The following is a 26,618-nucleotide window of genomic DNA, read 5'->3' as shown; positions in this document are numbered from 1 at the left end:
TGATCAAGAAACCTGACCAACAGATAGCCAACATCCACTTGATACGAACATTTATATTCATCGTCAAACTATGATAACAAAAGGACCATGATGCGGATAAATCACAGCCAGTCAAATCCAGTGGCCAGTTAATTAGCTAAGTTGTTTGATAAAAATATCAACTACCCCGAACAGAAACTGGAAGGAAACAAAAACATATAACAATTAGTACGAGAGGAAGTGGAGAGAATCAAAGCCGAGGAAAGAATGGGGACTATTAGATCTGAAACTCCTACTCATATATTTCTTGTGTGTTTTCCAGCACAAGGCCACATAAACCCTATGCTGCGGTTAGGCAAACATCTAGCTTCCAAGGGTTTGTTGGTCACTTTCTCCACCACTGAAGATTATGGGAATAAGATGAGAAAGGCCACTGGCATCGTCGACAACAAAACTTCACCAGTTGGCAATGGATTTATCAGGTTCGAGTTCTTTGACGACGGGCTTCCTGACCCCGAGGATCCGAGGCGAACCCAGTTGGACTTCTACATCCCACTTCTTGAGAAAGTAGGGAAGGAGTTGGTGACTGGGATGATAAACAAGCATGGTGAGCAAGGTGGTGTAAGAGTTTCGTGCCTTGTGAACAACCCGTTCATTCCTTGGGTTTGTGATGTTGCTACTGAGCTTGGGATCCCTTGTGCCACCCTTTGGATTCAGTCTTGTGCTGTGTTCTCGGCTTATTACCATTACAACGCCGGGGCGGTGGCGTTTCCGACTGAAGCTGAACCAGACTTAGATGTTCAGCTGCCTAGTATGCCTCTTTTGAAGCATGATGAGATTCCAAGCTTTTTGCATCCTTTTGCTCCCTTTAGGGTACTAACATTGAATATCTCTTTTCAAGCTATTATTGTTAATAGTTAATTCTAGTGCCCATGAAATCATCAGTGCATGATGACTATATATACTTTCTCCAAGTGCATGCCAATAAACTTTGCCTATTTGCTCATGTTTAGATGATGTTTTAGCGTCTAAGATACCGATTTGTGTACTGACATATCATTTGGTGATGTATTTCAGATTCTCGGTATGGCTATTTTAGGCCAGTTCAAAAAGTTATCCAAGTCGTCCTACGTATTGATGGACACGATACAAGAACTTGAGCCTGAGACCATTGAAGAAATGTCGAAAGTCTGCATAGTGAAACCAGTGGGGCCCTTATTCAAGATTCCGGAAGCTAACAACACGACCATTCGCGGTGACTTGATGAAAGCCGATGATTGTCTCGACTGGCTCAGCTCAAAGCCTCCAGCATCAGTTGTTTACATATCTTTTGGGAGCATTGTGTACTTGAAGCAAGAGCAAGTGGATGAGATTGCTCATGGTTTATTGAGCTCTGGGATTTCATTTTTATGGGTTCTGAGGCCGCCGCGCAAAGCAGCCGGGTTTGACATGCATGTTTTGCCAGAAGGGTTTTTGGATAAGGTTGGGGATAACGGAAAATTGGTGCAATGGAGTCCGCAGGAGAAAGTTTTGGCTCACCCTTCTTTGGCTTGTTTCTTAACTCATTGTGGTTGGAACTCTTCAGTAGAAGCACTGACTTTGGGAGTACCCGTGGTGACTTTTCCTCAATGGGGTGACCAAGTCACCAATGCCAAGTACTTGGTTGATGTGTTTGGTGTGGGGCTTAGATTGTGTAGAGGGGAAGCTGAGAATAGGTTGGTCCTGAGAGATGAGATTGAGAAGTGCTTGTTGGAGGCGATGGTGGGGGAGAAGGCGGTCGAGTTGAAGCAAAACGCTTTGAGATGGAAGAAGGTGGCGGAGGAGGCGGTGGCTGAAGGCGGCTCTTCCCAACGCAACCTTCAAGATTTTCTAGACGAGATTGCAAGGACTTGCATTGCTTAAGTCGATTCTTATTCAATAAACAGTAGTAAGTTATGTTGTTAAATCATGTGTAAAAATGACTAATGCATGCCAAGACCCAAGATCATGTCCACATTCTCGAACATCTTGATTTCAATTCATATACCGTTACGTGCGGTCTCTCTCTAGTGAGTATTCACTGCACAATTTGAATGATGTCCATGTTTCATATTGGCAAATGTGATCACAATGGATCGGTGGGCAAGAAGTTGCATGGTGAAAGTTTTTTTTTCCTCAAGAAATGTTTTTTCCTTTCTTTTCTTTGTACTTAATTTGCGGCTAATATGAAGGCACGCAATTTAAGGTTTTCTTCCTTCAGGGGATGAATATGAAAATTCTGAATCAGAGAAAATATCTGGGAGGAATATATCGGACGGATCCTCCTTGTTATATTGTGATTCTGACAATCTGAGTCCTGTGTCTTCTTGCTTGCTACGGGTTAAAAATAGCTTCTCATGCCTGCCCAAATGAATTTTCATCGTGCTGGTGACCTGTGAACCCACTGTCAGAGATAAAATTGACTTGTCCTTCGTAAATCTGCAACATGTTTTTGTGGGTGATAAATTATGTAGACGCTTGTCATTGGGAATGAAGTGTGATAGACTGGTGTCCAGTGGTGACCAGAGAATCTGCAATCGCGGAATCACGAATCAAAGAAATATTGCACCCACAGAACAATTAATACGAAAATTTACAGAATTAAACATATACATACAAGCATTGGAGAAGGTATATTCTTGATTAGAATACAAGGATGCCACTTGTATGATGCAAGGTACAAGAACCAACAGCTGCGGGCCAAGAACATGAGCAAGCTTTGCGACAACCTTCCATTTCAGTGTTGGAGGCTGGTGCCAACCATGAAACTTAGCCGTTAGCGCATGCGCACGTCCATCTTGAAGTGAGAAGTGAGAAACTCTCTCATCTTCTTCTCCCTCGTCTGCTTCACAGCCAAATCAGAAAGTAAAACTAATTACGATACAGAAATGTATCTGTACATATATCTCTATACATACTACCTGATCCTACAAATTTTCTAATTCATTAGAATCATCACCAATAGAAAGACAAAACAATGTAATTTACAAGATATGCACACGAAAACTCAAGTGTAGTCTACATTTATAAACCAAAAGCAGTCACTTTAGGATATACTAGATTTTCCCCATGACCTAAAAAACCCAATCAATTGATCATGAAGATCTTCCTTGGCTGTTGTGCTGACAATGAAGTCGACATGACCATAGTTCTCAAGATAAACCAACTGTGGAGTAGACTGCAATTCCTTGAGGGTGTGCTGGAAATCTTCCACATCTGCTAGAGCATCATTGCCTCCGTAAGCCATCAACAGTGGTAACGACTTGGGTATGAGACTAAGATCAAATGCAGGGGGTTTCAACTGACCATACTCGATCAGATTTTTCAAGATGCCATAGTCATACTTTGAAAATGTACCCTTGCGAATCACTGCCAAACCCAAAATACAATAATCAGTATAGAAAAAGGATGGTCTAAACAGCTGGTATTCTTGCTAATATGAAACAGTATATAGCATACTTTGGAAGAGATGGTGAAAGTTCTTTGCGGATGATGGGTGGGGTTCATAATCCAGATAGAAGTCCACGCGTGAGTTATTGAAACAACAATTCTTCCCTGAAATGGTATCAAACACCTTATAACCATTATTCCCTAAAACAGCTATCAAAACACCTCTTATTAATAGAAATTTGCTAACAAATTGATAATGAGATGAAAAGCTTTAAATTGTCAGAAAGAAGCAACTTCGGCATTTCAATCTCGATCATATGCACACTGAAATCTTCCACAACTCAAAACATGTCTACCGGCTATTTAAATCATACTTTGTCGTAAGGTGAGGTCCATTATACATATCTACCTGACAGTTCAATCACTCGTTCAGTAATTCCTATATCAAAAACTTTCAGATCTTGCCAAAAAACACTTTCGAAGAATTAAGAACTCAAAATCAAGGGACGTCTTACAAGGTTTTGTTTCATCTTTGAAAGGCAACAGCAGCTCACATAAGCTATAATCTTATTGCTTTTGAAATGATAGCGAATAAAGTTGAGATCTACCATACGCCTCCCATTTGATGATTGACAGGAAAGAGGCAATGCCAGAAAACTGACTACAGGTCTACAGCATTCATGCTAAAATGACTGAAAGAACCACAATCAAAGGAAAATCTATTAGGAAAGTGGCTAATTGTGCTTACTCCAAGCCATATATGCAGCCCAGTCACATAAACACTATCAGAAAATTTACCCAAAAAAAAAAAAAAAGGCAGAGAGGGTTTCCTGTCAAACATTTTAAATGGCAACAAGCCAAGTGCCCAATACATGCCATAGATGTTTGGAATATCAACATATTCATGCCCACACACAATGAGGGAGAGATGAAGGGAGGCAGAGAAGAAAAGTAGTATCTGTATGAAGTAGAACCTGTTATGGAGGTTAGCAAGTCATTGCAGTCAACATGGCCATCACATATTGAATTCAGAAGGTTAATTCCCCAATCACTGCATAAAATGTAAAAGTGTACAACAAATGGTAAGATTAATATAATGCACCTTACAGCAAGTAAGCAACAAGAATAGTAGGGGAAACAAAAGAAAAAGAAAATGGAAAAAGTAAGGGTGAACCTTCTAAAGTTTAGTTGATGGATGCCCATAGCAAGAATCATCTGCAAAAATGAGCATAGTCATCAGTGGTATCACCACAAGCTATTCATCCAATATAACTTGATGCAGACAAGGAATACCTGATCAAGATGCACATCAACCATTCTAATTACAAATTGAGTGCTGATATGTTCCAAGTATGATATTGGACAGAGAAGAGCAGCAGCTTCAACCATTTCTGCTACATCTGGCTGGGTGAGAGCAGCTAAAGACATGATTGTTCCCTAAGGACATGAATGGATTAAGTTCAAACCATAAAGTATAACAAGAAGCATACAGGACGGTGAGGTATGATGAAGAAGAAGAGATGCAAGACCTGTGAATGTCCAACAATAAAGACTTTGGAGTTTGTTATCGAATATATGTGGTTAATCATTTCGGAAAGATCATAGAGAGCCAATTCCTGCCAACTCCAATCCCAATATTCCTGCAATAAAGCATAAGCCAGGTAATGTCAGGTTGGAAATAAGCAAATTATGAATTATAGACGTTGAATATGAATTTCTATTTTCCAACCAACTTTAAGATACATTCACACTACCAATCAACAAGAAATATGTTGAGCACATAAATTACATGAAAGTTCTAGGGTTATAGAAACTAAATACAGTAATATGTGTCTCACAATTTTATCAAGAAAATAAGGTACTTTCTAATTCCTGATATCCCTGTAAAGGAATCCTATCTATAGGTGCATTCCTTCTTCTAACTATTTTATCTGTTTCCCGTATAGAATTCTGTATTCTGATGGCTTCAACATAAACTAGGTAGTGTTAAAGAAACTAAATACAGTAACATGTCTCTTATGATCTTATCAAGAAAATAAGGTACTTGCTAATTCCTGATGTCCCTGTAAAGGAATCCTATCTATAGGTGCATTCCTTCTTCAAACTACTTTATCTGTTTCCCTAATAGAATTCTATATTCTGATGGCTCGACCATAAACTAGTGAGAGGCAGGAAGAGTATGGTACTAGTTCATATGTGATTCGTCTTTTCTTCCGTTAACAAAAAGTATCACAGATTGGTCATTCACAGAAGTAATCAGGGGTACAATCCAGAGTTTCCATTAATACTTGCATGCCAGCAACTGAAAGAAGCAGCAGCCACAAAAAACCTGGAACACACTTATCATTAAATGACAGAAAACAAATTACTATAGTCAGGAGACAAAACAAATGGCATGCACTCAATAGACCTTATCCTCTTCTGATAAAGATATGTGCCCCTGACTCCAACGCGTTCCACGCACATTTCCAACCCATACATCAAAGCCTTCATCTGCAAGGATGAAGCCCAGTGATTGTTCGGGAGAATTTAAAAACCATGCATCACCTGCCTGTATGAAATTGAAAAACAGAAACCATAAGATCAAGGGGAGCAAGTAAACAGGTAAACAGGTTTAATTGAACACAATGTACATTCCAGAAAATCTATCCCACACATGTTCAAAACTTTGTCTTAATTGTCGTTTTACAATCGGTACATAATACCTGAAAACTTCAGACCAGAGAGCATAAAAATGTGACATATACAGATCACAAGAAAGCCCTTAACATGGGATATACATGTAACTAGCAAGTTAAAAGTCTATTTAACTCTTCAGGGAGCTAAACTATCAAAAAAGCACAAATAAATCGCAACCTTAATTTTTGAAGTTAAACAATCATCTATTTCTATGCATTTTGCTAAATCTGCAAAACACCAATCATAGCATAAAACTATCGATTTAATTCCACCACAAGACTTGGTAAACTCCACCCTTCTAAACTTCTATACTTCAATCCTAAGCACACAACTTATTGGTTTCATTCATCCAAAAGAGTACTATACTTCACAATTGTGGGCTTTTACAGTTGTAGCAAGTGACCAAAAAAAAAAAATGCATGGCTTGGTGTCCAAATAAAGCAGGTCACACACTCAAAACTTGCATCAATCCCAAGTTCACACAATAAAGTCGTTGCAATTGTGAATAAATATGGGAAATTTGAAACAGATAAAATTCACCATGAAGAGTCCATGCTGGAGCAACACTGGAGGACCCGGCTGTGCTCTCAAATCCACATTCGAAGACGACACGCGTTGAAGACCCAAAAAGTAGCCATCCCTAGTTTGAATCTGCACAAATTCACCAAACAAATCGATCAATCCAGTCGTAACGATCAGAGCGAAGCTCTCTCAAAGTCAGCAAATTGAGACAGACTGAAATCAAATATGCAAAATTGATTTGAGTAGGGATTGGGGACTCACTTTGTGCTCCGAGCAAGGGTAACCGGAGGGGTGAATGAGACTGGCGCAGAGAGACTGGTACGGCGTTGGAAGGTGGAGATTGGAAGTTCCGGTTGAGTTTTGGGGGAACTGTGCGGCGGCGATTTTGGAGAGGAAGAAAGCGATGAGGAAAGCGGCCACCGCGAACGGCGGCGAAGCGGCCATCATCTAGAATGATCGAGTGAGCCGGAAGGGAAGTCGGAGCTGAGGCTTTGCTTGCTTGCATGGCATTCATATCCATATTCAGTTTCACGGGTGGGGTACTGGGCTTTCAGGCGTGTACAGTCTACGCGCGCTTTGGAAGAGTCATGCCAAACCGCCAACGACCAGTAGTACTAACTACTCAACACGTGGATGTGATTTGGGTACAAATCCACATCTAACCTTCCTTGTCTTTAAGGCTAAGAAACAAGAGCGAATTTACCACTGACCCCCTTTTTGGAGATAATGCTAAAAAAAAAAAGTAATTATTTAGGCAATTCCACCCATTTTTAATATTTTTTTTTCTTTTGATGAAAACATAATCCAAGTGAATTTATGAATAATGACTCATCCTAACAGTTAAAGAGAGATTAAAATATATATATTTTGAAATTGAAGGGAATATTATAAAGGTGAAGTAACTGACACCAATTTGTCTTGTATTATTTGGTGTAATGACTTTAGTGCTTATTAGGTAAGTAGAAGTCTCTTTCTGAGTTCTAAGAGCAAATGCACCCGTAGTCAAGAAAAGGTAAAGTCGAGAAGTCAAGAATTCGACCAGTTAAGTTACTATTTACTGCCACTGGACATGGGTTTACACCCGTTTTTTTTCTTGACCGGTCAAGATTGTTCATCTTTCACTGTTCATCAGATCTTTAATTGAAATGGAAGGCTGGGATTGCATGACCGTTACCCAGCTTTTTACTGTTCATCTGACGCCTCCTACTGTGCAGCCACGTTCTGCTTTCTTCTCCATTCCTTCTTTCTGGCAGCATCTCTACCCGGGCAAGAATTTAGTCAGCAGCTTGCCTTTTTTTCTGCCCTCTGTCATCAAAAGCTAACTTATGGCTGGGCAAACTTTCACAGGTGGAAGTTGTTTTTTCTCCATGGCTGGTCACCACATCATCATTCTCCCCTTTTGCCCGGGCAAAGCAAGACCGGTGCACTTGCTCTAATAGTTGTTTCCTATGGAATGTTCTTAATTGTAATATTTATTGATTGTTTACTGACATTTGTCAATATCGATGATTCCTATTCAACCCTTAGCATTTTCACCAACTATTGTGTGATATACTGTAAAACTCTCGTCACGTATGATATAATTTTACATGTCACATTATCATAAAATAGAGACTTTAAAACCACAATTTTAGTTTACAAAATACTTGAAGATATTCTAATTATTTGACAAAATTGATTAAAATAAGAGAGAATATGAGTACGTGTCATGAAATTAGAAGTGTAGGTGCAAAGTTGATTTAAGGTATATAAATTAAAGAGATTAAATAAAAGAGCTTTTTACCAATAACTACAAAATGACACTACTATTTACCAATAGCAGACTCCAAAACCAATAGCCCATGAGGCCAATAATTGAAACAGGCTGTCAGCCCATTTATAGAAAAAAAACACTCAAATATTAAGAAAATTACGAAATATGTCACTGAGACTCACATAACCCATTTATCCCAAAATCAGATCGGTTCCAAAATTGAAACCATCCCAAAATCCAAATCCTCCCTAAATCGATCTAGGGCTCCGACGAAGGTAAGGGACGAAGCAGCTGGCGGATCGAGGCGGCGAAGGGAGGCTGCAAATCCGGCGAAGTCGGCGAATCCTGCGAATCGAGGCTGCAAAGCAACCGGCGCGAGGCTGCGAAGCCGGCGAAGGGAGGCTGCGAATCCGGAGAAGCAACCTGCGAATCGAGGCTGCAAAGCCAGCGAAGTGACGCGGCGAATCCGGCGAACCGAGGCTGCAAAGCAACCGGCGAACCAAGGCTGCGAAGCCGGCGAATCGAGGCTGCGAAGCCGGCGAAGGGAGGTTGCGAATCCGACGAAGGAAGGCTGCAAATCCGGCAAAGCAAGGCTGCGAATCCGGCAAAGCAAGGCTGTGAATTCGGATTTGGTTGAGAAATTCTGAGGGTCAGTACCTTTATCCTCATGTTGTCACAGGTTTTGGCATGGGTAAGCTATTTCACTGGTTTTTGATCTGAAAGTATGACCAAATAATTGGTGCTGAATAAAATTGAATTTCAATTTTTTTTTTCCCTGTATTTGGTGGATTCTCAGTTTTGTATTGAGGGTCAGTAGCTTTAGTTTTGTGTTTATGGTACTTTCTTATTGGATTGGCGGTGTTGTGTAATGCTTTAGTTTTGTGTTTATGATACTTTCTTATTGGATTAGGATGGAGCTAATGAAAGCAATGCTGAAGTGAGCAAACGCGAGAAAGCCAGACTAGTATACTACTAGGGGCCAGTACACTATTGCGGATCAGTACACTACTGAGGGTCAGTATACTATGGGGCTAGTATACTGCTGGGAGTGACATACTACTACCCCTCAGTACACTACTGCTTGTATACGGATGCAGCAAAGCCAGAGATAAATGATAGTGTCCAAGTTTCATATTGTAATATGTACAAATAGTTTTTAGAATTATTAAATAAATGAGTTGTTTCTAAGAAAAACAAAGATGGAATGTAGAGATATTCTTTTTTCATAATATTACTGACATTCAGCAGTGTTAATTCATATTATCCAAATCACAAGGGCAGTTTTGTAATTTATTTGTCAGTAGAAATAATTAAAAAATGGAAAGAATCTGACCGCAAGGGATAATACCTTGCACACTAGCACATGGGAATTAAAAAAAACAGGTTTGCTTATGGTAATTTATGGGCTAAAAGTGTAGGTAGTGGTAATTTGCTATAAATAAAATTAGTCCATTTTTAATTTTAATGTAGAGGATGATATGGGGATGGTGCGGAAAAGAAATATACATATCTTTCAATAAAATATTTTTTTTAAGCAATTTGATAATTTTATTAATTACAATTCAGGAGCCCCTCTAAACTTCTAACTAAAGATAAATACATTAAATTTAACCCACACTAAAGGACCGTAAGAACCCAAAAAAAAGAAAATATTGGAAACTAGCAAAAATAAAAATTGGCTAAAAAGGTTTTTATTCTAGTCAAAGTCTATTGGCTGGTAGAGCATCCAATTGAAGAACCCGGACCAGGTTCATTGCACCAATCTACCAATCCAAAAATGAAAAGACATTTTGCCATTTTTGTCTTATTATAGTCCAAACCTTTCACCATCAAAGCTCCCGGCCAGTCTCCAACGTTATTCAATCCTCTCCGCTCTTTTATTCTTCTTAAAAGCCTCAACTCCATCTCAGTCATCATCTTCATCGTGGCAACATGGCCTTCTCCGAGTACCAGCAACTGAACGACAAGTTGCTCCTAGACTACATAAAGGCCACACCTTCCCTCTCTTCCAAGCTCAAAGACCACCTCGACAACTTGACCATCAAGGAAGTCGGCGATGGCAATCTCAATTTCGTCTTCATCGTCGTTGGTTCTCATGGCTCTTTTGTCATCAAGCAGGTTATGGTTTTTCTGATAAGCTTTGATGTTCTATGATGCAATGGTATTAGGTTACTGCAGGCTCTTTGTGAGTTGATAATTTTCTGATTGTGTCCCAACATGTGAGAGACTTTGATTTGGATAAAAAGTATTGAACTTTAATGTTCTGAAATGTGTTGTTACGGTTTTGCAGGCTCTTCCATACATACGTTGTATAGGTGAGTCATGGCCGAAGACAAAGGAAAGAGCTTATTTTGAGACATTGGCACTGAGAGAGCATGGTCGTTTGAGTCCTGATCATGTGCCTGAAGTTTATCATTTTGATCGGACCATGTCTTTGATTGGCATGCGCTATTTGGAACCACCCCATATTGTACTGCGAAAGGGACTGATTGCTGGCATTGAGTACCCTTTGCTTGCTGAACACATGTCAGACTATATGGCAAGGACTCTGTTCTACACTTCTCTCCTTTATCATAATACTACCGACCACAGGAAAGCTGGTATGCTATATTGTTTGATTTTGTATTCTTTGGTTACATGTCTTGTGCTTCATTAATAGAATGCATCATGTTCAGGTGCTTCCACATTCATACAAACAATGTAATGTTTGACTTGTTTAGGGGTGAAAAGTTATGCACATGGTCTCCACAGTGTTAGATAAAAAAATAGGTTGTGTTGTTACTAAACATGTTGGGGTATTCATGGGTCCGGGTCTTTTCAAGTATTGTTAGGTTAGAAATTGAACATTGCAACGTACGAGAGGTGATTTTAATTGTGTTAGAATCATATAGGTAGTCTATTTACATTCATCATTGATCTGTTATTGTCTTAACAACATTGGGGCATTCCTCTTATTAAAATTAGTATCAGTTGAGTATTAGTTTTTAATTGAATTTAGCTCTGTCTTTTTATGATATGGAAAATGTTTCTGCTAGCGATGGACTTTATTCTGAATTTTCCCTCACGAGGAATTCCTTTTTTTTTTTTTTAGAAAAATGAAGTTGACCTTATATTAACTCATCTGCATGTGCACTTTCTGCAGTTGCTGAATTTTGTGGAAATGTGGAGTTATGCAGGCACACCGAGCAAGTTGTTTTCTCTGACCCTTACAAAGTATCTGAATATAACCACTGGACTTCTCCTTATCTTGATTCTGATGCTAAGGCTGTGCGAGAGGACAATGCTTTGAAGCTTGAAGTTGCTGAGTTGAAATCTTTGTAATGAAACTGTCTCATCTTAGTATCATTGTCGAATCTCATAGGAATGATGAAGTTGCCATTGGTCCCCCTTGTAGCACAGCTGTTTGTAGAAATATCTTGTAGTAGCTCCTGGCTTTGACTGGCATCAAGTTTTATGACTGATCAAGTTGCTTTTTCTTTAGGTTCTGTGAGAGAGCCCAAGCCCTAATACATGGAGATCTTCACACTGGTTCTGTAATGGTGACTCCTGATTCAACTCATGTTATAGATCCAGAATTTGCATTTTATGGACCAATAGGTTTTGATACTGGAGCTTTTCTGGGAAACTTGATTTTGGCTTTCTTTGCACAAGATGGGCATGCTGATGAACAAAATGATCGAAAAGTATGTGGTTGTCTATTGTCTCTTTGTCATTATTCCTTAGTTTTATTTATTTGTTTATTTATTTTTTTATTTTTATTTCAGTGCTCATGATCATATTCCTTGTTATTTTCAGCTATTTTTTTCTTTGTAAGGTATTATTTCCAGTATTTAGATGTTACGAGTTTTTGGCAGTTTGTTTTTTTTTATTTTTTATGATGGACAGTTTTGTGCAGTTTGGTATCTATCTTTTGCATACTATTTAATCTATTCTCATATATATATATATATATATATATATATATATTGTTGGTTTTATATTCCTTGATACTTTGATAGATAAATAGATAGTTATATATACTACTGGCAATTCTATTAATTCATTTTCAATTATAGAAACTATCAAGTACAAATACTCTCACCTGACAGCTTGAGCACATTCAGTTATGGTTTATGCAAAAGAATCTAGTTATCTCTTCCCTGTACGAGTTATCATTCATGATTGAAGAGTTCTCTATAGTGTTCATGGTCATAAGTAGTTATATTGAGATTGTGATCATGGAGTACCATCCATTTGCTTAGTTGTACCCCGAACATTTTATCAAATTCTAAGAAATGTTTGAGCATAAGCATTAATCTCACTGTTGAATCATCTCTGGACTATGAGTGTTCAGGTTGAAGAACAAAACTCTATTAAACTAAAATCTTTGGAGAAGGCTTCCTCTCTAGATAATAAAATCAAAAATCTGACTGTCTTGACAATTTCTAAACTATTTGTACTTCATGATCATAAAGAAAAGAAAAGAAAAGGTTAGAGAACGTTTTCAATATTCGATAACAGAACATTATTTGGCAGTTGGAATTAGACAGAAAATGAGTTATTTGTAATATTGACATTTGAATAGGAGTAGATGTAGAGCTGGTCCTTTACATTTTGATAGTCTATGTGAGAGTGCTCTTAGCTCCCACTGTTGTATTTGGACTTCGGAACATTATTTGGGCTGTCTTTGTACTTTTAACACTTTGTGGATTTTTGGATGTTATTTGGGTAGATGAGAAACTTTGGTTATTATTATTGGTTAAGGTCAATTTATCCAATTAGTTTGTTACGATGTCTGGATGTTGTCAGAAACATGTTAGATGTAATAATGTGCTGCGTCACATAATTTGTCTTGCTATTTCATATTGTTCGTTTGTTGTGTGGGTCTTAGGGTCTCATATTAGATTTGCTTTGTGGTGCAGGCATACAAGGCTTGGATTTTGAAGATAATTCAAAATACATGGAACTTTTTCCACAGAAAATTTATCGCACTATGGGATGAGAACAAAGATGCTGGTGACGCGTATCTTCCTGCAATTTATAACAACTCTGAGCTTCAACAGCTTGTACAAGACAAATATATTAAAGAATTGCTTCATGACACCCTTGGCTTTGGTGCTGCGAAAATGATAAGGTAAGATAGACCCTATGTTTTCTTCATCCTTACAATTTCTTAGGTTTATTTATTTTTGTAATTTTTCCAGAAGTTTTAACATTTTGCTCTGGCGCTTCCCATAATGTTGAATATCTCTCAAGCTGCAGTCTTCTTCATTTGTTTCTTTATCAGTTTCTGGCAGGTTTTCATGTTGAAGGATTGTTTACTAGAAAAGACAGACTAATAGATAGATGGATACAATGCATGTCTTTACCATATATAGGATTTCTAATCTTGGAGTTCGATCTTTCTGGAAACTGTTGATTTAATTGCTTAACTTTGTTTTACTATTTGCAGGAGAATTGTTGGTGTGGCACATGTCGAAGATTTTGAATCAATCACTGATGCTAGCAAGAGAGCGGGCTGTGAGCGACGGGCACTTGAGTGTGCAAAGCTGATTCTTAAGGAGAGGAAAAAATTTCAGAACATTGGGGAAGTTGTTTCAGCCGTTCAACAAATCCAGTAATGACTAATGATAGTTAATACCAAATAAAAACATGGCTCTTTTATGTTATATATATTCACTTTGCTATGATCTGTGAGTGCTTATTTTTCCACTTGATCACCCTCATCTCCCTTGTCTCGAGCCAGATTTTACATTATTTTAGAACATATTGGCAAATACAACAGCTCTAGTGAGTTTGAGAGTGTGTTCCGGAGCAAGGGAGATTGGAGATTGGAGATTGAAGGAAATTGTTGAAATTTTTGGATAGTGTTAATCCATAATGAGTTGCGCATTTTATATCTTAATCCTGATTGAACTAATTATCATCAAATAAGCATGCGCACATAAGAGCGTTGATGTACTGTAAACCATGATAATTCGTACGTCCCGAGTTATAACCTTGTGCAATTGACATAAGTTCCTGTTATGCTCATCCCTGAAACGTATCTACAATCGATCATTGTAGATGTTCTGGAAATGCCTGAAATGTTACCTTTGTTCTTGAGATTATGTATTGTTATTTTATTTTGCTTGATTTGGCCGTGTGGGTATGACAAAACATAATTTGAAATTTTTATATGTGGCTGTTTTTAATTTTGTACAGAACATGAATTGTAGGACTGCTACATGTTTTCTACAACGTACTGTATGTGCTTGATGGAGAATTGGAGGTGCAAGGCAAGCTGGTCCAATTGAGACTGGAAGTTGTCCCAAGTAAGAGGAAACTAAGAGCAAGTGCACCGCATCAGGCAAATTGCAAAGGCAAAAGGAGAGGTTTTGCCTCCAAATTATGCACTATTCATTGATTTTGCCTTTGCCTTTCATTTTTTTGGTGCACCCCTATAAGGCAAGACTTTCATCTGCTGCAGAGTACATTCCTTTCTTCTCAGTTTTGCCCTTTCTTCTGCTTCTCTTTCTTCTTCCCCTTCTTCTCTGTTTCTATTTTCTTCTCTGTAGCAAGGTCAAAAGTGAGAAGAGAAAAAGCTGGCAGATAAAATGAATTGTTTCATCTGCTTTAATTATGCAGGCCCCACGGGATTGGTCGACCAAATGAAGAGGCAAAAGTTGCCAGTGTGCTTGGTCGATCAAGCTTTTAATCGGGCAAAACACATGCGGTGCATGGATTGTTTTTTGATTTTGGGCTGATTAAGAGGCAAGACCATGGTCTTGCCAGCTGCGGTGCATTTGCTCTAATCAACATGCAAAAGGTTGCGAAGAAGTTATGTGGCAGGATGTATGGTTGGTGGATTTTGTACCACACATGCAATCCCACCTAGCATTGAATTAAGGTAGGTTTAGAGGACCTGGGTGCTTTTGGATACCAATATCCAGTTGTCCATGTAAGCTTCTTTGGTTTCTTTCGCTCAGATGGCAGGGTAAACTACAATGAAATCAGTGCTTGAAATCATTATAGACCATAAGCTAGGTATACTATTATACTCTATCAATAAGGTCAGTGCTTGCAAATCACTGTTTTGTAAATATTTGTACAACAAATGTATAAAGCTTAGCAAGTAAACTCACCTATGACATCGCGCGCGGTAGGTATTACCTAGTTTCATTAATTACAATTTAAGAGCTACTCTAAACTTCTAAACGATACATACACTAAATTACAAAGTTCTACACAAAATTATATGCGCACGCGGTTACACTTGCACAAAGCAGGAACAGAATTGGGCAGAAATCATAGACCAGTAGTACTATTTTTAACCCACACTAAAACTGTAAGAAACAAAAAAATAAATAAATAAATTGGAAACTAGGTAAATTAAAAATTGGCTAAAAAGGTTTTTATTCTAGTCAAAAGTATATTGGCTGGTGGAGCATCCAATTTGCTTTTCCTAAATTGAAGAACCCGGTGCCATTCATGCTGCAGTGGGAGACAAGCCATAACTGGACCAGATTCATTGCACCAATCCAACAATGAAAAGACATTTTCCCATTTTTTTCTTATAATAGTCCAAACCTTTCACCATCAAAACCCCGGTCTCCAACGTTGTTCAATCCTCTTTAAGACTTTAACCTCTTCACTCTTTTATTCTTCTTAAACCCCTCAACTCCATCTCAGTCATCATCTTCATCGCGGCAACATGGCCTTCTCCGAGTTCCAGCCACTGAACGACAAGTCGCTCGTAGACTACATAAAGGCCACACCTTCCCTCTCTTCCAAGCTCAAAGACCACCTAGACAACTTGACCGTCAAGGAAGTCGGCGATGGCAATCTCAATTTCGTCTTCATCGTCGTTGGTTCTCATGGCTCTTTTGTCATCAAGCAGGTAATGGTTTTTCTCCATCTGGGTAGTAATGGGTTTCTGGTATTTGATCAAAAAACTTGTTGGGTCTAACAAGTTTAGAGGATTTGATTTTTGGGGCAAAAGTATTGAGCTTTAATGTTCTATGATGCATTGTGTTATTGGGTTTAAATTTGTTGGGTTCAACATGCTAGAGAGTTTGAATTTGGGTAAAAGTATTAAGCTTCAATGTTCTATGATGCAATGGCATTAGGTTACTGCAGGCTCTTTGTGAGTTGATAAGTTTCTGATTGGGTCCCAACATGTGAGAGACTTTGATTTGGGGCAAAAGTATTGAGCTTTAATGTTCTGAAATGTGTTACTGGGGTTTTGCAGGCTCTTCCATACATACGTTGTATAGGTGAGTCGTGGCCGATGACAAAGGAAAGAGCTTATTTTGAGGCATTGGCACTGAGAGAGCATGGTCGTTTGAGTCCTGATCATGTGCCTGAAGTTTATCACTTTGATCGAACCATGTCTTTGATTGGCATGCGCTATCTGGAACCTCCACATATTATACTGCGAAAGGGATTGATTGCTGGAATTGAGTACCCTTTGTTGGCTGACCACATGTCAGACTACATGGCAAGGACCCTGTTCCACACTTCTCTCCTTTATCATAATACTACCGACCACAGGAAAGCTGGTATGCTATGTTGTTTGATTTTATATTCTTTGGATACATGTCTTGTGCTTCACTACTAGAATGCATCATGTTCGGGTGCTTCCACATTCATACAAACAATGTAATGTTTGACTTGTTTGGGGGTGAAAAGTTGTGCACATGGTCTCCACAGTGTTAGACCAGAAAATAGGTTGGCTAATACTCGGCCTAAATCATATGGAATCTAGAGTGTTAGAAACGTTGTGTTATTACTAAACATGTTGGGGTATTCATGGGTCCGGGTCTTTTCAAGTATTGTTATGTTAGAAATTGAACATTGCAATGTAGTACAGGTGATTTTAATTGTGTTAGAATCATATAGGTAGTATCTTTACATTCATCATTGATCTGTTAATGTCTTAACAACTTTGGGGCATTCCTCTTATTAAAATTAGTATCAGTTGAGTATTAGTTTTTAATTGAATTTAGCTTAGTCTTTTTATGATATGGAAACTGTTTCTGCTAGCGATGGACTTTATTCTGAATTTTCCCTCACAAGGAATTCCTTTTTTTTAATATTTTTTTATTAATGAAGTTAACCTTATATTTCTTATTAACTCATATGCATGTGCACTTTCTGCAGTTGCTGAATTTTGTGGAAATGTGGAGTTATGCAGGCTCACTGAGCAAGTTGTTTTCTCTGACCCTTACAAAGTATCTGAATATAACCGCTGGACTTCTCCTTATCTTGATTCTGATGCTGAGGCTGTGCGAGAGGACAATGCTTTGAAGCTTGAGGTTGCTGAGTTGAAATCTTTGTAATGAAACTATCTCATCTTAGTATCATTGTCAACTTTCATATGAATGATGAAGTTGCCATTGGTCCCCTTTGTAGCACAGTTGTTTGTAGAAACATCATCTAGTAGCTCCTGGCTTTGACTGGCGTCAAGTTTTATGACTGATCAAGTTGCTTGTTCTTTAGGTTCTGTGAGAGAGCCCAAGCCCTAATACATGGAGATCTTCACACTGGTTCTGTAATGGTGACTCCTGATTCAACTCAAGTTATAGATCCAGAATTTGCATTTTATGGACCAATAGGTTTTGATATTGGAGCTTTTCTGGGAAACTTGATTTTGGCTTTCTTTGCACAAGATGGGCATGCTGATGAACAAAATGATCGAAAAGTATGTGGTTGTCTATTGTCTCTTTATCATTATTCCTTAGTTTTATTTATTTTTATTTCAGTGTCGATCATATTCCTTGTTATTTTCAGTTTTTGTTGTTTTTTTTTTGTAAGGAATTATTTCAAGTATCTAGATGTTATGAATTTTTTGCAGTGTTTTTATTTATGACAGTTTTTTGTAGTCTGGTACCTGTCTTTTGCATACTATTCAATCTATTCTTAGATATATATTTTTTGTTGTTGGTGTTATATTCCTTGATAGATAAATATATAGTTATATATACTACTGGCAATTCTGTTGGTTCATTTTCAATTATAGAAACTATCAAGTACAAATACTCTCACCTGACTTGAGCACATTCAGTTATGGTTTATGCAAAAGAATCTAGTTATCGCTTCCCTGTATGAGTTATCATCCATGAAAAGCTTCTCATCTTTGCCATTTTATTAAATTGATATTGAAGAGTTCTCTATAGTTCATGTTCATAAGTAGTTTTTGTTATTTTGAGATGTGATCATGGAGTACCATCCGTTTGCTTAGTTGCACCCTGTACATATTATCAACTTCTGGGAAATGTTTGAGCGTAAGCATTAATCTCACTGTTGGATCATCTCTGGACTATGAGTGTTCAGGTTGAACCGATGAAGAACAAAACTATAATAAACTAAAATCTTTGGAGAAGGCTTCCTCTTCAGATAATAAATTCAAAAATCTGATTGTCTTGACATTAGTTTAGAAATTTTGTACTTTATAAAGAAAAGAAAAGGTTAGAGAACGTTTTCAATATTCAATTAACAGAACTTAGTCTTCGTTATCAGTGATCATGCACTTGACAGTTGGAATTAGACAGAAAATGATTTATTTGTAATATTGACATTTGAATAGGAGTAGACGTAGAGCTGGTCCTTAACATTTTGATAGTCTATGTGAGAGTGCTCTCCCAATGCTGTATTTGGACTTTGGAATATTATTTGGGCTGTCTTTGTACTTTAAACACTTTGTGGATTTTTGGATGTTATTTGGGTAGATGAGATACTTTGTTTATAGTTATTGGTTAAGGTCAATTTATCCAAAATTGCACACTCGCTAAAGTAGGCATTTGACTCATGATGTGTTGTGCAGTCAATACCAAAATTCAATTAGTTTGTTACTATGTCAGGCTGTTGTCAAAAACACGTTAGATGTAATGATGTGCTGCGTCATTAACCCATAATTTGACTTGCTATTGCATATGATTCATTTGTTGTGTGGGTCTTAGGGTCTCATATTAGATTCGCTTTGTGGTGCAGGCATACAAGGCTTGGATTTTGAGGATAATTCAAAATACATGGAACCTTTTCCACAAAAAATTTATCGCACTATGGGATGCGAACAAAGATGCTGGTGACGCATATCTTCCTGCAATTTATAACAACTCTGAGCTTCAACAGCTTGTACAAGACAAATATATTAAAGAATTGCTTCATGACACCCTTGGATTTGGTGCTGCAAAGATGATAAGGTTAGATAGAGCCAATGTTTTCTTCATCCATACAATTTCTTAGGTTTATTTATTTTTGTAATTTTTCCAGAAGTTTTAACATTTTGCTCTGGCACTTCCCATAATGTTGAATATCTCTCAAGCTTCAGTCTTCTTCATTTGTTTCTTTGTCAGTTTCTGGCAGGTTTTCATGTTGAAGGATTGTTTACTAGAAAAGACAGACTAATAGATAGATGGATACAATGCATGTTTTTACCATATATAGGATTTCTAATCTTGGAGATCTTTCTGGAAACTGTTGATTTAATTGCTTAACTTTGTTTTACTTATTTGCAGGAGAATTGTTGGTGTGGCACATGTCGAAGATTTTGAATCAATCACTGATGCTAGCAAGAGATCGGGCTGTGAGCGACGGGCACTTGAGTTTGCAAAGCTGATTCTTAAGGAGAGGAGAAAATTTCAGAACATTGAGGAAGTTGTTTCAGCCGTTCAGCAAATCCAGTAATGACTAATGATAGTTAATACCAAATAAAAACATGGCTCTTTTATGTTATATATGAATACTTTGCTATGATCTGTGAGTGCTTATTGTTCCACATAATCACCCTTGTCTTGAGCCAAATTTTACATTATTTTAGAACATAGTAGCAAAAATAACAGCTGTAGTGAGGTTGAGAGTGTTTTCTGGAGCAAGGGAGAGTGGAAATTGAAGCAAATTGTTGAAATTTTTGGGTGGTGTTAATCCATAATGAGTTGCGCATTTTATATCGTAATCCTGATTGAATTAATTGTCATCAGACGAGCATGCGCGCATAAGAGAGCTGATGTACCATAAACTCATGTACTGTAAACTTGTGATAATTCGTACGTCTCAAATTATAACCTTGTGCAACTGACATAAGTTCCTGTTATGCTCATCCCTAAAGCGTATCTACAATCGATTATTGTAGAAGTTCTCGAAATGCCTGAAATGCTATCTTGTTCTGGAGATTATGTAATGTATTGTTATGTTATTTTGCTCCGTTTGGCTTTTTGGGTATTACAGAACATAATATGAAATTATGATACGTGGCTGGACGTATGTATGGATCATTATTTTGCTAGGAAAAGGAAAACCCACAAGACTACTATCTTGATGACACCCTAAAGCCCACATTGATGAAAAATAAACAAGAGGCAATTAGATGCAAATGTAGATCAGGCTAGCTAATGTGCTACAATTAAGAACCTCAGCTCCAACTGGAAGAGCAGCCAAATAGTACATATATATTTTTTTTTGGTCGAAAGCCAAATAGTACATAGATAGTTGAGTTTTGTTTCTTTGGAAGATGGAAAGGATTTTGGGTAAAAGTATTCTGCTTCAATGTTCTATGAGGCAATGGTATTAGGCTACTGCATTCTGCAGGCTCTTTATGAGTTGATTAGTTTCTGATTGGGTCCCGACATGTGAGAGACTTTGATTTGGGGCAAAAGTATTGAGCTTTAATGTTCTGAAATGTGTTATTGGGGTTACATACGTTGTATAGGTGAGTCATGGCCAATGAGAAAGGAAGGGGCATAATTATTTTAAAGCATTACTGTGAGAGCAAGTCCTGATCATGTCCTGAAGTTTATTATTTTGATCGGACCATGTCTTTGATTGCCATGCACTATTTGGAACCCCCACATATTATGCTGCCAAAGGGATTGATTGCTGGAATTAAGAACCCTTTGCTGGCTGACCACACGTCGGACTATATGGCAAGGACTCTGTTCTACACTTCTCTCCTTTATCATAATGCTACTGACCACAGGAAAGCTGGTGCGCTATGTTGTTTGATTTTGTATTCTTTGGTTACATTTCTTGTGCTTCATTACATGACTTGTGTGGGGGTGAATAGTTATGCACATGGTCTCCACAGTGTTAGACCAGAAAATAGGTTGGCTAATACTCGACTCTAATGCTATTTAAGCAAGACTTTATATGAGCTGTTTTTTGACATTATAATGGAAATACAACTGCTTTTCAACTGCCCATAATGAGTTATGTTGTTCTTATTTCTGATGAAGTGTGCTATATAGGCCTAAATGAGTGTTTTTGGACCATCATCAAGTTGCAAAATTCAATTTCGTAGTAACTAGAAATTGCCAACACACCATATGAATGGTGTGAGTTATGAGATCAAAATCTTCCATTATCTTACTCCCCATTCTAATTTAATTAAGGTCCAAATTACATATTTGAATTTTGTGGGTAATTTAATTAGGAGGGAGGGTAAAATAGTAAAATAGGTATGAGAGGCAGAATAGTAATAAACACAACATTATGGGCAAAATAGTAAATCAATATGAGTATTACTATTCATTTAGATTTTAGAGTTAGAGCTTTACATATAAGGTCCAAATTACATATTTGAATTTTGTGGGTAATTTAATTAGGAGGGAGGGTAAAATAGTAAAACAGGCATGAGAGGCAGAATAGTAATAAACACAACATTATGGACAAAATAGTAAATCAATCTCGGTGTTACTATTCATTTAGAGTTAGAGCTTTAGTATATGTAATCAGTCAATTAGATATATAAAGAAAAAAATTGAAGAAGCTAAAACAAATTGAAATCTCATTAAAGGGTGTCTTCTTCAATTCAGCACTCTGTACCAGATTCTCATTTTCCATGACATCTACAAGATTAGTGATTAGAAGATTTTTCTCTTTCCAATGTCAAAAGTGGCCAAGTCTGGCGGAGGAAAGCCAAAGAAGAAGATCTCTATTGCAAATCAGTTGTAAAATTGTCTCCAAAGATGGGTATAAAGTTGCTTGTTCTGCCATGATTGAACTTCAAAACGTCATATTAGAGAGATAGAATGACTATGCTAGAGAAGCTTTTGATGGAAAAGAAAAGAGAAAAAAAAAAAATAGTATTGAAGACAGAGTACATAGAAGGAGGCGGGCAAATAAAACTATTGGATGATTGACTTGCCAAATAAACAAAAAAAAAAGATAAAAAAAATAGAATTGCAAGGGAGTGAATAGGCAAACTTTTTCTCATTCATGCATAAGATAAACAAATGTATGATAAGAATCTAAAGAGTGTAAATAATTTCGGGAACACAAAAGATGAGGCTTTCGACTAACTAGTTGCATCCGTCTAGCATAGAGGAAAAAATTGTGTCATACGGATTACGGTTAGTAAGCAAAGAGACAGCAGGATGAAACCCCATACATAAGTATCTAGATTAATTAAGACTAATTATGAAATAACTTCAACTCCAAATTAGGTATAGATTATCAATATTTCTCCACCTTCTATAGTCATTTAGTAAAGTCATAATGTTTGCCTAAAATGAAAAAAAAAAAAAAATCAAATGGCAATGCGCGCAGAAGGTATACTAATATACTATCACTCATGTGCGTTGAACTTTTCTCTTTCCTGAATTATTATTGCATGCATCTATGAAGTCTGCTATCATAAATTAAGAAACTGCAAAATTACAGTAGCATTAGTTGATGAAACCCCACCTCATCGATCGCTTATCCAAACAGAAAGAATTAAATCAATCTCTCTCTCGCATTGGCCTTGATTAAATCCATTCTTCTTTTTTGGGTAATTAGGTCTCATATGATTTACAAACTTTGGTGTAGATGGATGTATTGATAATTTGTTATTTTCATGACATGCATTACTATATTATTAGAATGGTCATCCATGTAGTTCATGCATGCTTTTAGTAAGAATTGACTACGTACCCAGTAGCCATTAAGCTTTGATAATTAAGTTCTCCTATGGGAAATTATTGGCCTCAAGTATATGATCTAAGGTTCTCAAATTAATATCTTTTTTCTCTAGTCTCGAATGAGATAGAGAGAGACCAAAGATCGAGGAGGGTATGGGTAATAGAGAAGACAACAAACATTAATAATTGATTTCAAATAAAAACTATGACCAGCTGCTAGCTAGCTGGGTGTCTGCAAAAGTAAGATCAGAAGATAATCATTGTTACCTTAAAATGCAAAACGTAAGGGAAGATGAGAAGAGATGCAGGTAGGCCAAAGTAGAAAGACCATCACATGCATACATTTGCAAAGCCTTAGCTATAGTTCCTCCATCAGAACGCTCAACACACACTCTCTCTCTCTCTCTCTCTCCCCAAAGCCTTAGCTATAGTTCCTCCATCAGAACGCTCAACACACACACTCTCTCTCTCTCTCTCTCTCTCCCCAAAGCCTTAGCTATAGTTCCTCCATCAGAACGCTCACTCTCTCTCTCTCTCTCTCTCTTCAGCTATCTCCAATGGCCGGACCATCATCTCAACGGTCATCTCCTCTTTCATCTCAACCGCCATCGATCTCCTTTTTCATCTCAACAGCCTTCTCCAAGGTCAAGATTGATGGATTCCCTTTCAAAAATGTGGTGGAGAAGATCACCCACAGAACACCGAGTAGTCCCATGTGCAAGAAGATTGGAAAGAGAGGAGAGTACGGGCAATCGTTTTAGGGGAAAATCAAGCACGAAGGACAAGAGATTGAAGTCCTAGTGAGCAAGATCAAAGGAGATAAAGGTTTTAAGGTATATTGAGTTCTAAATCCTCCTTTCACAGTATATTGAAGTTGTTCAAATTTCCCGTGAAAGGAAGATTTAGAGTTCGATATACCTTAAAACCTTTATCTCCTTTGATCTTGCTCACTAGGACTTCAATCTCTTGTTCTTGGTGCTTGATTTTCCCCTGAAACCATTGCCCGTACTCTCCTCTCTTTCCAATCTTCTTGCACCTGGGACTACTCGGTGTTCCGTGGGTGTTCTTCTTCACCACATTTTTGAAAGGGAAATCCATCAATCTTGGCCTTGGAGATGGCTGTTGAGATGAAAAAGGAGATGGCGGTTGAGATGAAAGAGGAGATCGATGACCGTTGAGATGACGTTCAAAACTCATATGTTCCGTTTTACCGCTTAACAGAATAGTTGTGTAATTAAGTTGCAGTGAATATCTTATTTTGCAATAAAGTACCATGATAGGGATACGGAGAGGATTCCATGCACCGTCGGGTCACTTGCACCAGCAGGGTGCAAGTCACGTGTGCTAACAGCTGAATACCAACGTTAGCTGGTCGTTTGTTCACTAACCATAGTCAAACGAAGACCAAAAAAATTGTAGTGCAGTAAAAGCCAAATTTACCAGAGGCAGCAGGTGGTCTCGGCGCTGGGCATCTCGACCGTCTTCCTCGCTTTCTCTCAAAACCCAGAAATCCAAACCACATCGCCGACCCTGATGCGTTTCTATTTTTAGCGGGCCCTCTTCACAAATCACAATTGGTTCCCACCCAAATTGAATTTGAGGGTTTTGGATTCGATCCGAATACGATCGTAGTCTGATTTGATCGAAAGCAAAAGGCTTTGCGAGAATCAATGCCTCAAGATTTGTCGTTGGACCAGGAAGCGGACGATGCCGAAGCTGAGTTCACTAAGGTTGATCTCACTGGTCGTTACGGACGGTTCAGTTGTTCGAACTTAATCTCTGGCTTTAATTCAATTATTGCGTAATTTCGATTGTACAGTATGGTTTCGATTTTTTATTTGATTTAGCTGTTCTACTCTTGCAAGTCTTATTCTTTTCATCAAGTACTGATTTGGGTTGATGAATATGAGTTGATTTGTGCTGATATTGTGTTTTTGGTGATTTGCACTTCGCATTACATAGAGGTTTTAGGCAAGGGGGCTTTCAAGAAAGTGTGTCCTTTTTGCTCTGTTCTTTGTCAAGGTTTCAGTGATGGGTTGATGAATTGAATTTCTGTAGCCTGAATTGATGATTGTTTAGCATTTATCCTTGCTGGGAAGGTTGTGGACCTCTCATTATCTTCTTTCTCACGGCTGCTAAGTGCACATCATAATCGTGCTATGAGACTATCTTAAGAATAGCTTCCTCAAGTCTCCGTCAAGAAATTGGTAAGGAAACCGTAAATATATTGCAAGCATTTCATTGCTCATTGGTTTTTCAAATGGTTACATATTCCAGGTTGATAAAGAAGCAGAGTCCTTATGCAGGCAAAGGAGGAGAATGCTGGAGGTTATAAGGTGGTAGTTTGCGTATGTATCTTGATTGCTGGAAGACCCCACTCCCTGAATTCGTTTTTGCAGACGTCTTAGTTTAATCACTATTTGTTAAAACAATATTATTCCTTTCAAAAGTATATGCAATGTCGTTGTATAATATAACAAAGTGAGCTCATGTTGAGGGTTTAAGATTTTTAGGCTGACAATAAGGTTCCATTGTGTTTTTAACAAAGTGAGCTCATGTAGAAATTGCAATTCAAAATACTAAATATGTTGTCTTTCAAGGAGAGTTGCAGAAAACAGGAATCTGATGTTGTATTATGCGTGAAGTTGAAGTTCTAGCCATTGATAGAGCATTTGTGAACCACTTATTCTTTTCATCGTTCATTTTGCAATCCACAAATGCAATGTGAAAAAAATATGTCATGCATTGTAGTATGGTAATTTTCCTTGGAGATGGAAAGTAGAGCATGAAAGAAATGTGCTCTGGGTAACTTGAAAGAAACAAAACAATGCGTTCTCTGCTCAACTTGAAGCCATATGGTAATTATACAAACAAACCAAAAACTATAAATTCCTATTTTCACTTTTCCCTTGGGATGATAAGATATTACTGAAACCTTTACGATACAAACAACTGGATCTAAACACTTAAAGACCCTACTTCACAGTTTAGACTATTGTCTCAAGTTGGTACTTTTCATACTACCTCTGGTAACCGGACATAGCCTCTTTGGTCTCCATCTGATAACCAGAAAAAACCCCATTTCAACCGCATTTTTACACGCAATATGCACCTCCCTGTTGAAAGTCACCACCTGAACACTCCAGTCTCACTCATTCCCATGAAACTAGTAATTAAGATCAATCACTAGAAGCATAAGAAGAGAAGACCAAAACCTGCTGTAGGTTAAACCCAAAGCCTTAAGCTCAAAAGAAAGCAATTTAGAATCATTTTGTCAAACATCTTGTGTGCATAACAATTTGATGCTGAATGATATAACTAAAGGAACAAGTTCAAACAAGGGATAACAAAGTTTCAGTTCTTCTTTTAATAGCCAAAAGAAATTGCAGTGAAAGAAATTAACCTTCAAAACCTGTTGAGAA

General features: G+C 37.7%; 4 protein-coding genes across 8 annotated transcripts; 3 read left to right on the top strand and 1 right to left on the bottom strand.

The window, feature by feature from the left end:
* The first annotated feature begins 190 nt into the window (after positions 1-190).
* Positions 191-1,968, top strand: LOC112170285 (putative UDP-glucose glucosyltransferase). The gene is made up of 2 exons (XM_024307515.2): positions 191-852; positions 1,057-1,968. Exons 1-2 carry the CDS (start codon positions 247-249, stop codon positions 1,879-1,881), a joined length of 1,431 nt encoding a protein of 476 aa, XP_024163283.1. The 5' UTR covers positions 191-246; the 3' UTR covers positions 1,882-1,968.
* Positions 1,967-7,172, bottom strand: LOC112170286 (triacylglycerol lipase 1). 3 transcript variants are annotated; one of them, XR_005801668.1, is made up of 11 exons: positions 6,850-7,172; positions 6,607-6,717; positions 5,798-5,938; positions 4,917-5,027; positions 4,681-4,824; positions 4,562-4,602; positions 4,362-4,438; positions 3,457-3,552; positions 3,072-3,366; positions 2,615-2,839; positions 1,967-2,528 (listed from the first exon to the last, which is right to left on the bottom strand). XR_005801668.1 is itself a non-coding variant. In XM_024307516.2 (9 exons), the coding sequence occupies exons 1-9, from the start codon at positions 7,033-7,035 to the stop codon at positions 3,044-3,046; spliced, it is 1,230 nt and encodes a 409-aa protein (XP_024163284.1). In that variant the 5' UTR covers positions 7,036-7,171; the 3' UTR covers positions 2,559-3,043. The 3 variants fall into 3 exon arrangements, 1 of the variants encoding a protein (XP_024163284.1); XR_005801667.1 differs by having other exon boundaries at positions 2,109-2,528; positions 2,615-3,366; positions 6,850-7,171; XM_024307516.2 differs by lacking the exon at positions 1,967-2,528 and having other exon boundaries at positions 2,559-3,366; positions 6,850-7,171.
* Positions 7,173-10,179: 3,007 nt separating this feature from the next.
* On the top strand, positions 10,180-14,831 carry LOC112171939 (methylthioribose kinase). 3 transcript variants are annotated; one of them, XM_024309062.2, is made up of 7 exons: positions 10,180-10,459; positions 10,632-10,941; positions 11,484-11,658; positions 11,823-12,024; positions 13,243-13,454; positions 13,773-13,937; positions 14,539-14,831. In XM_024309062.2, exons 1-7 carry the CDS (start codon positions 10,274-10,276, stop codon positions 14,576-14,578), a joined length of 1,290 nt encoding a protein of 429 aa, XP_024164830.1. In that variant the 5' UTR covers positions 10,180-10,273; the 3' UTR covers positions 14,579-14,831. The 3 variants fall into 3 exon arrangements, with proteins under 3 accessions (XP_024164830.1, XP_024164831.1, XP_040364612.1); XM_024309063.2 differs by having other exon boundaries at positions 14,525-14,790; XM_040508678.1 differs by having other exon boundaries at positions 10,181-10,459; positions 13,773-13,953; positions 14,539-14,553.
* Positions 14,832-15,816: 985 nt separating this feature from the next.
* LOC112171940 (methylthioribose kinase) lies at positions 15,817-20,298 on the top strand. The gene is made up of 6 exons (XM_024309064.2): positions 15,817-16,199; positions 16,551-16,860; positions 17,462-17,636; positions 17,801-18,002; positions 19,292-19,503; positions 19,819-20,298. Exons 1-6 carry the CDS (start codon positions 16,014-16,016, stop codon positions 19,985-19,987), a joined length of 1,254 nt encoding a protein of 417 aa, XP_024164832.1. The 5' UTR covers positions 15,817-16,013; the 3' UTR covers positions 19,988-20,298.
* The last annotated feature ends 6,320 nt before the right edge of the window (positions 20,299-26,618 follow it).

This window comes from Rosa chinensis, chromosome 6 (assembly GCF_002994745.2).
Source record: "Rosa chinensis cultivar Old Blush chromosome 6, RchiOBHm-V2, whole genome shotgun sequence".
Taxonomy (NCBI): domain Eukaryota; kingdom Viridiplantae; phylum Streptophyta; class Magnoliopsida; order Rosales; family Rosaceae; genus Rosa; species Rosa chinensis.
Note: the sequence above shows the minus strand (reverse complement) of the source record. Positions and strands in the feature narration are given on the sequence as shown.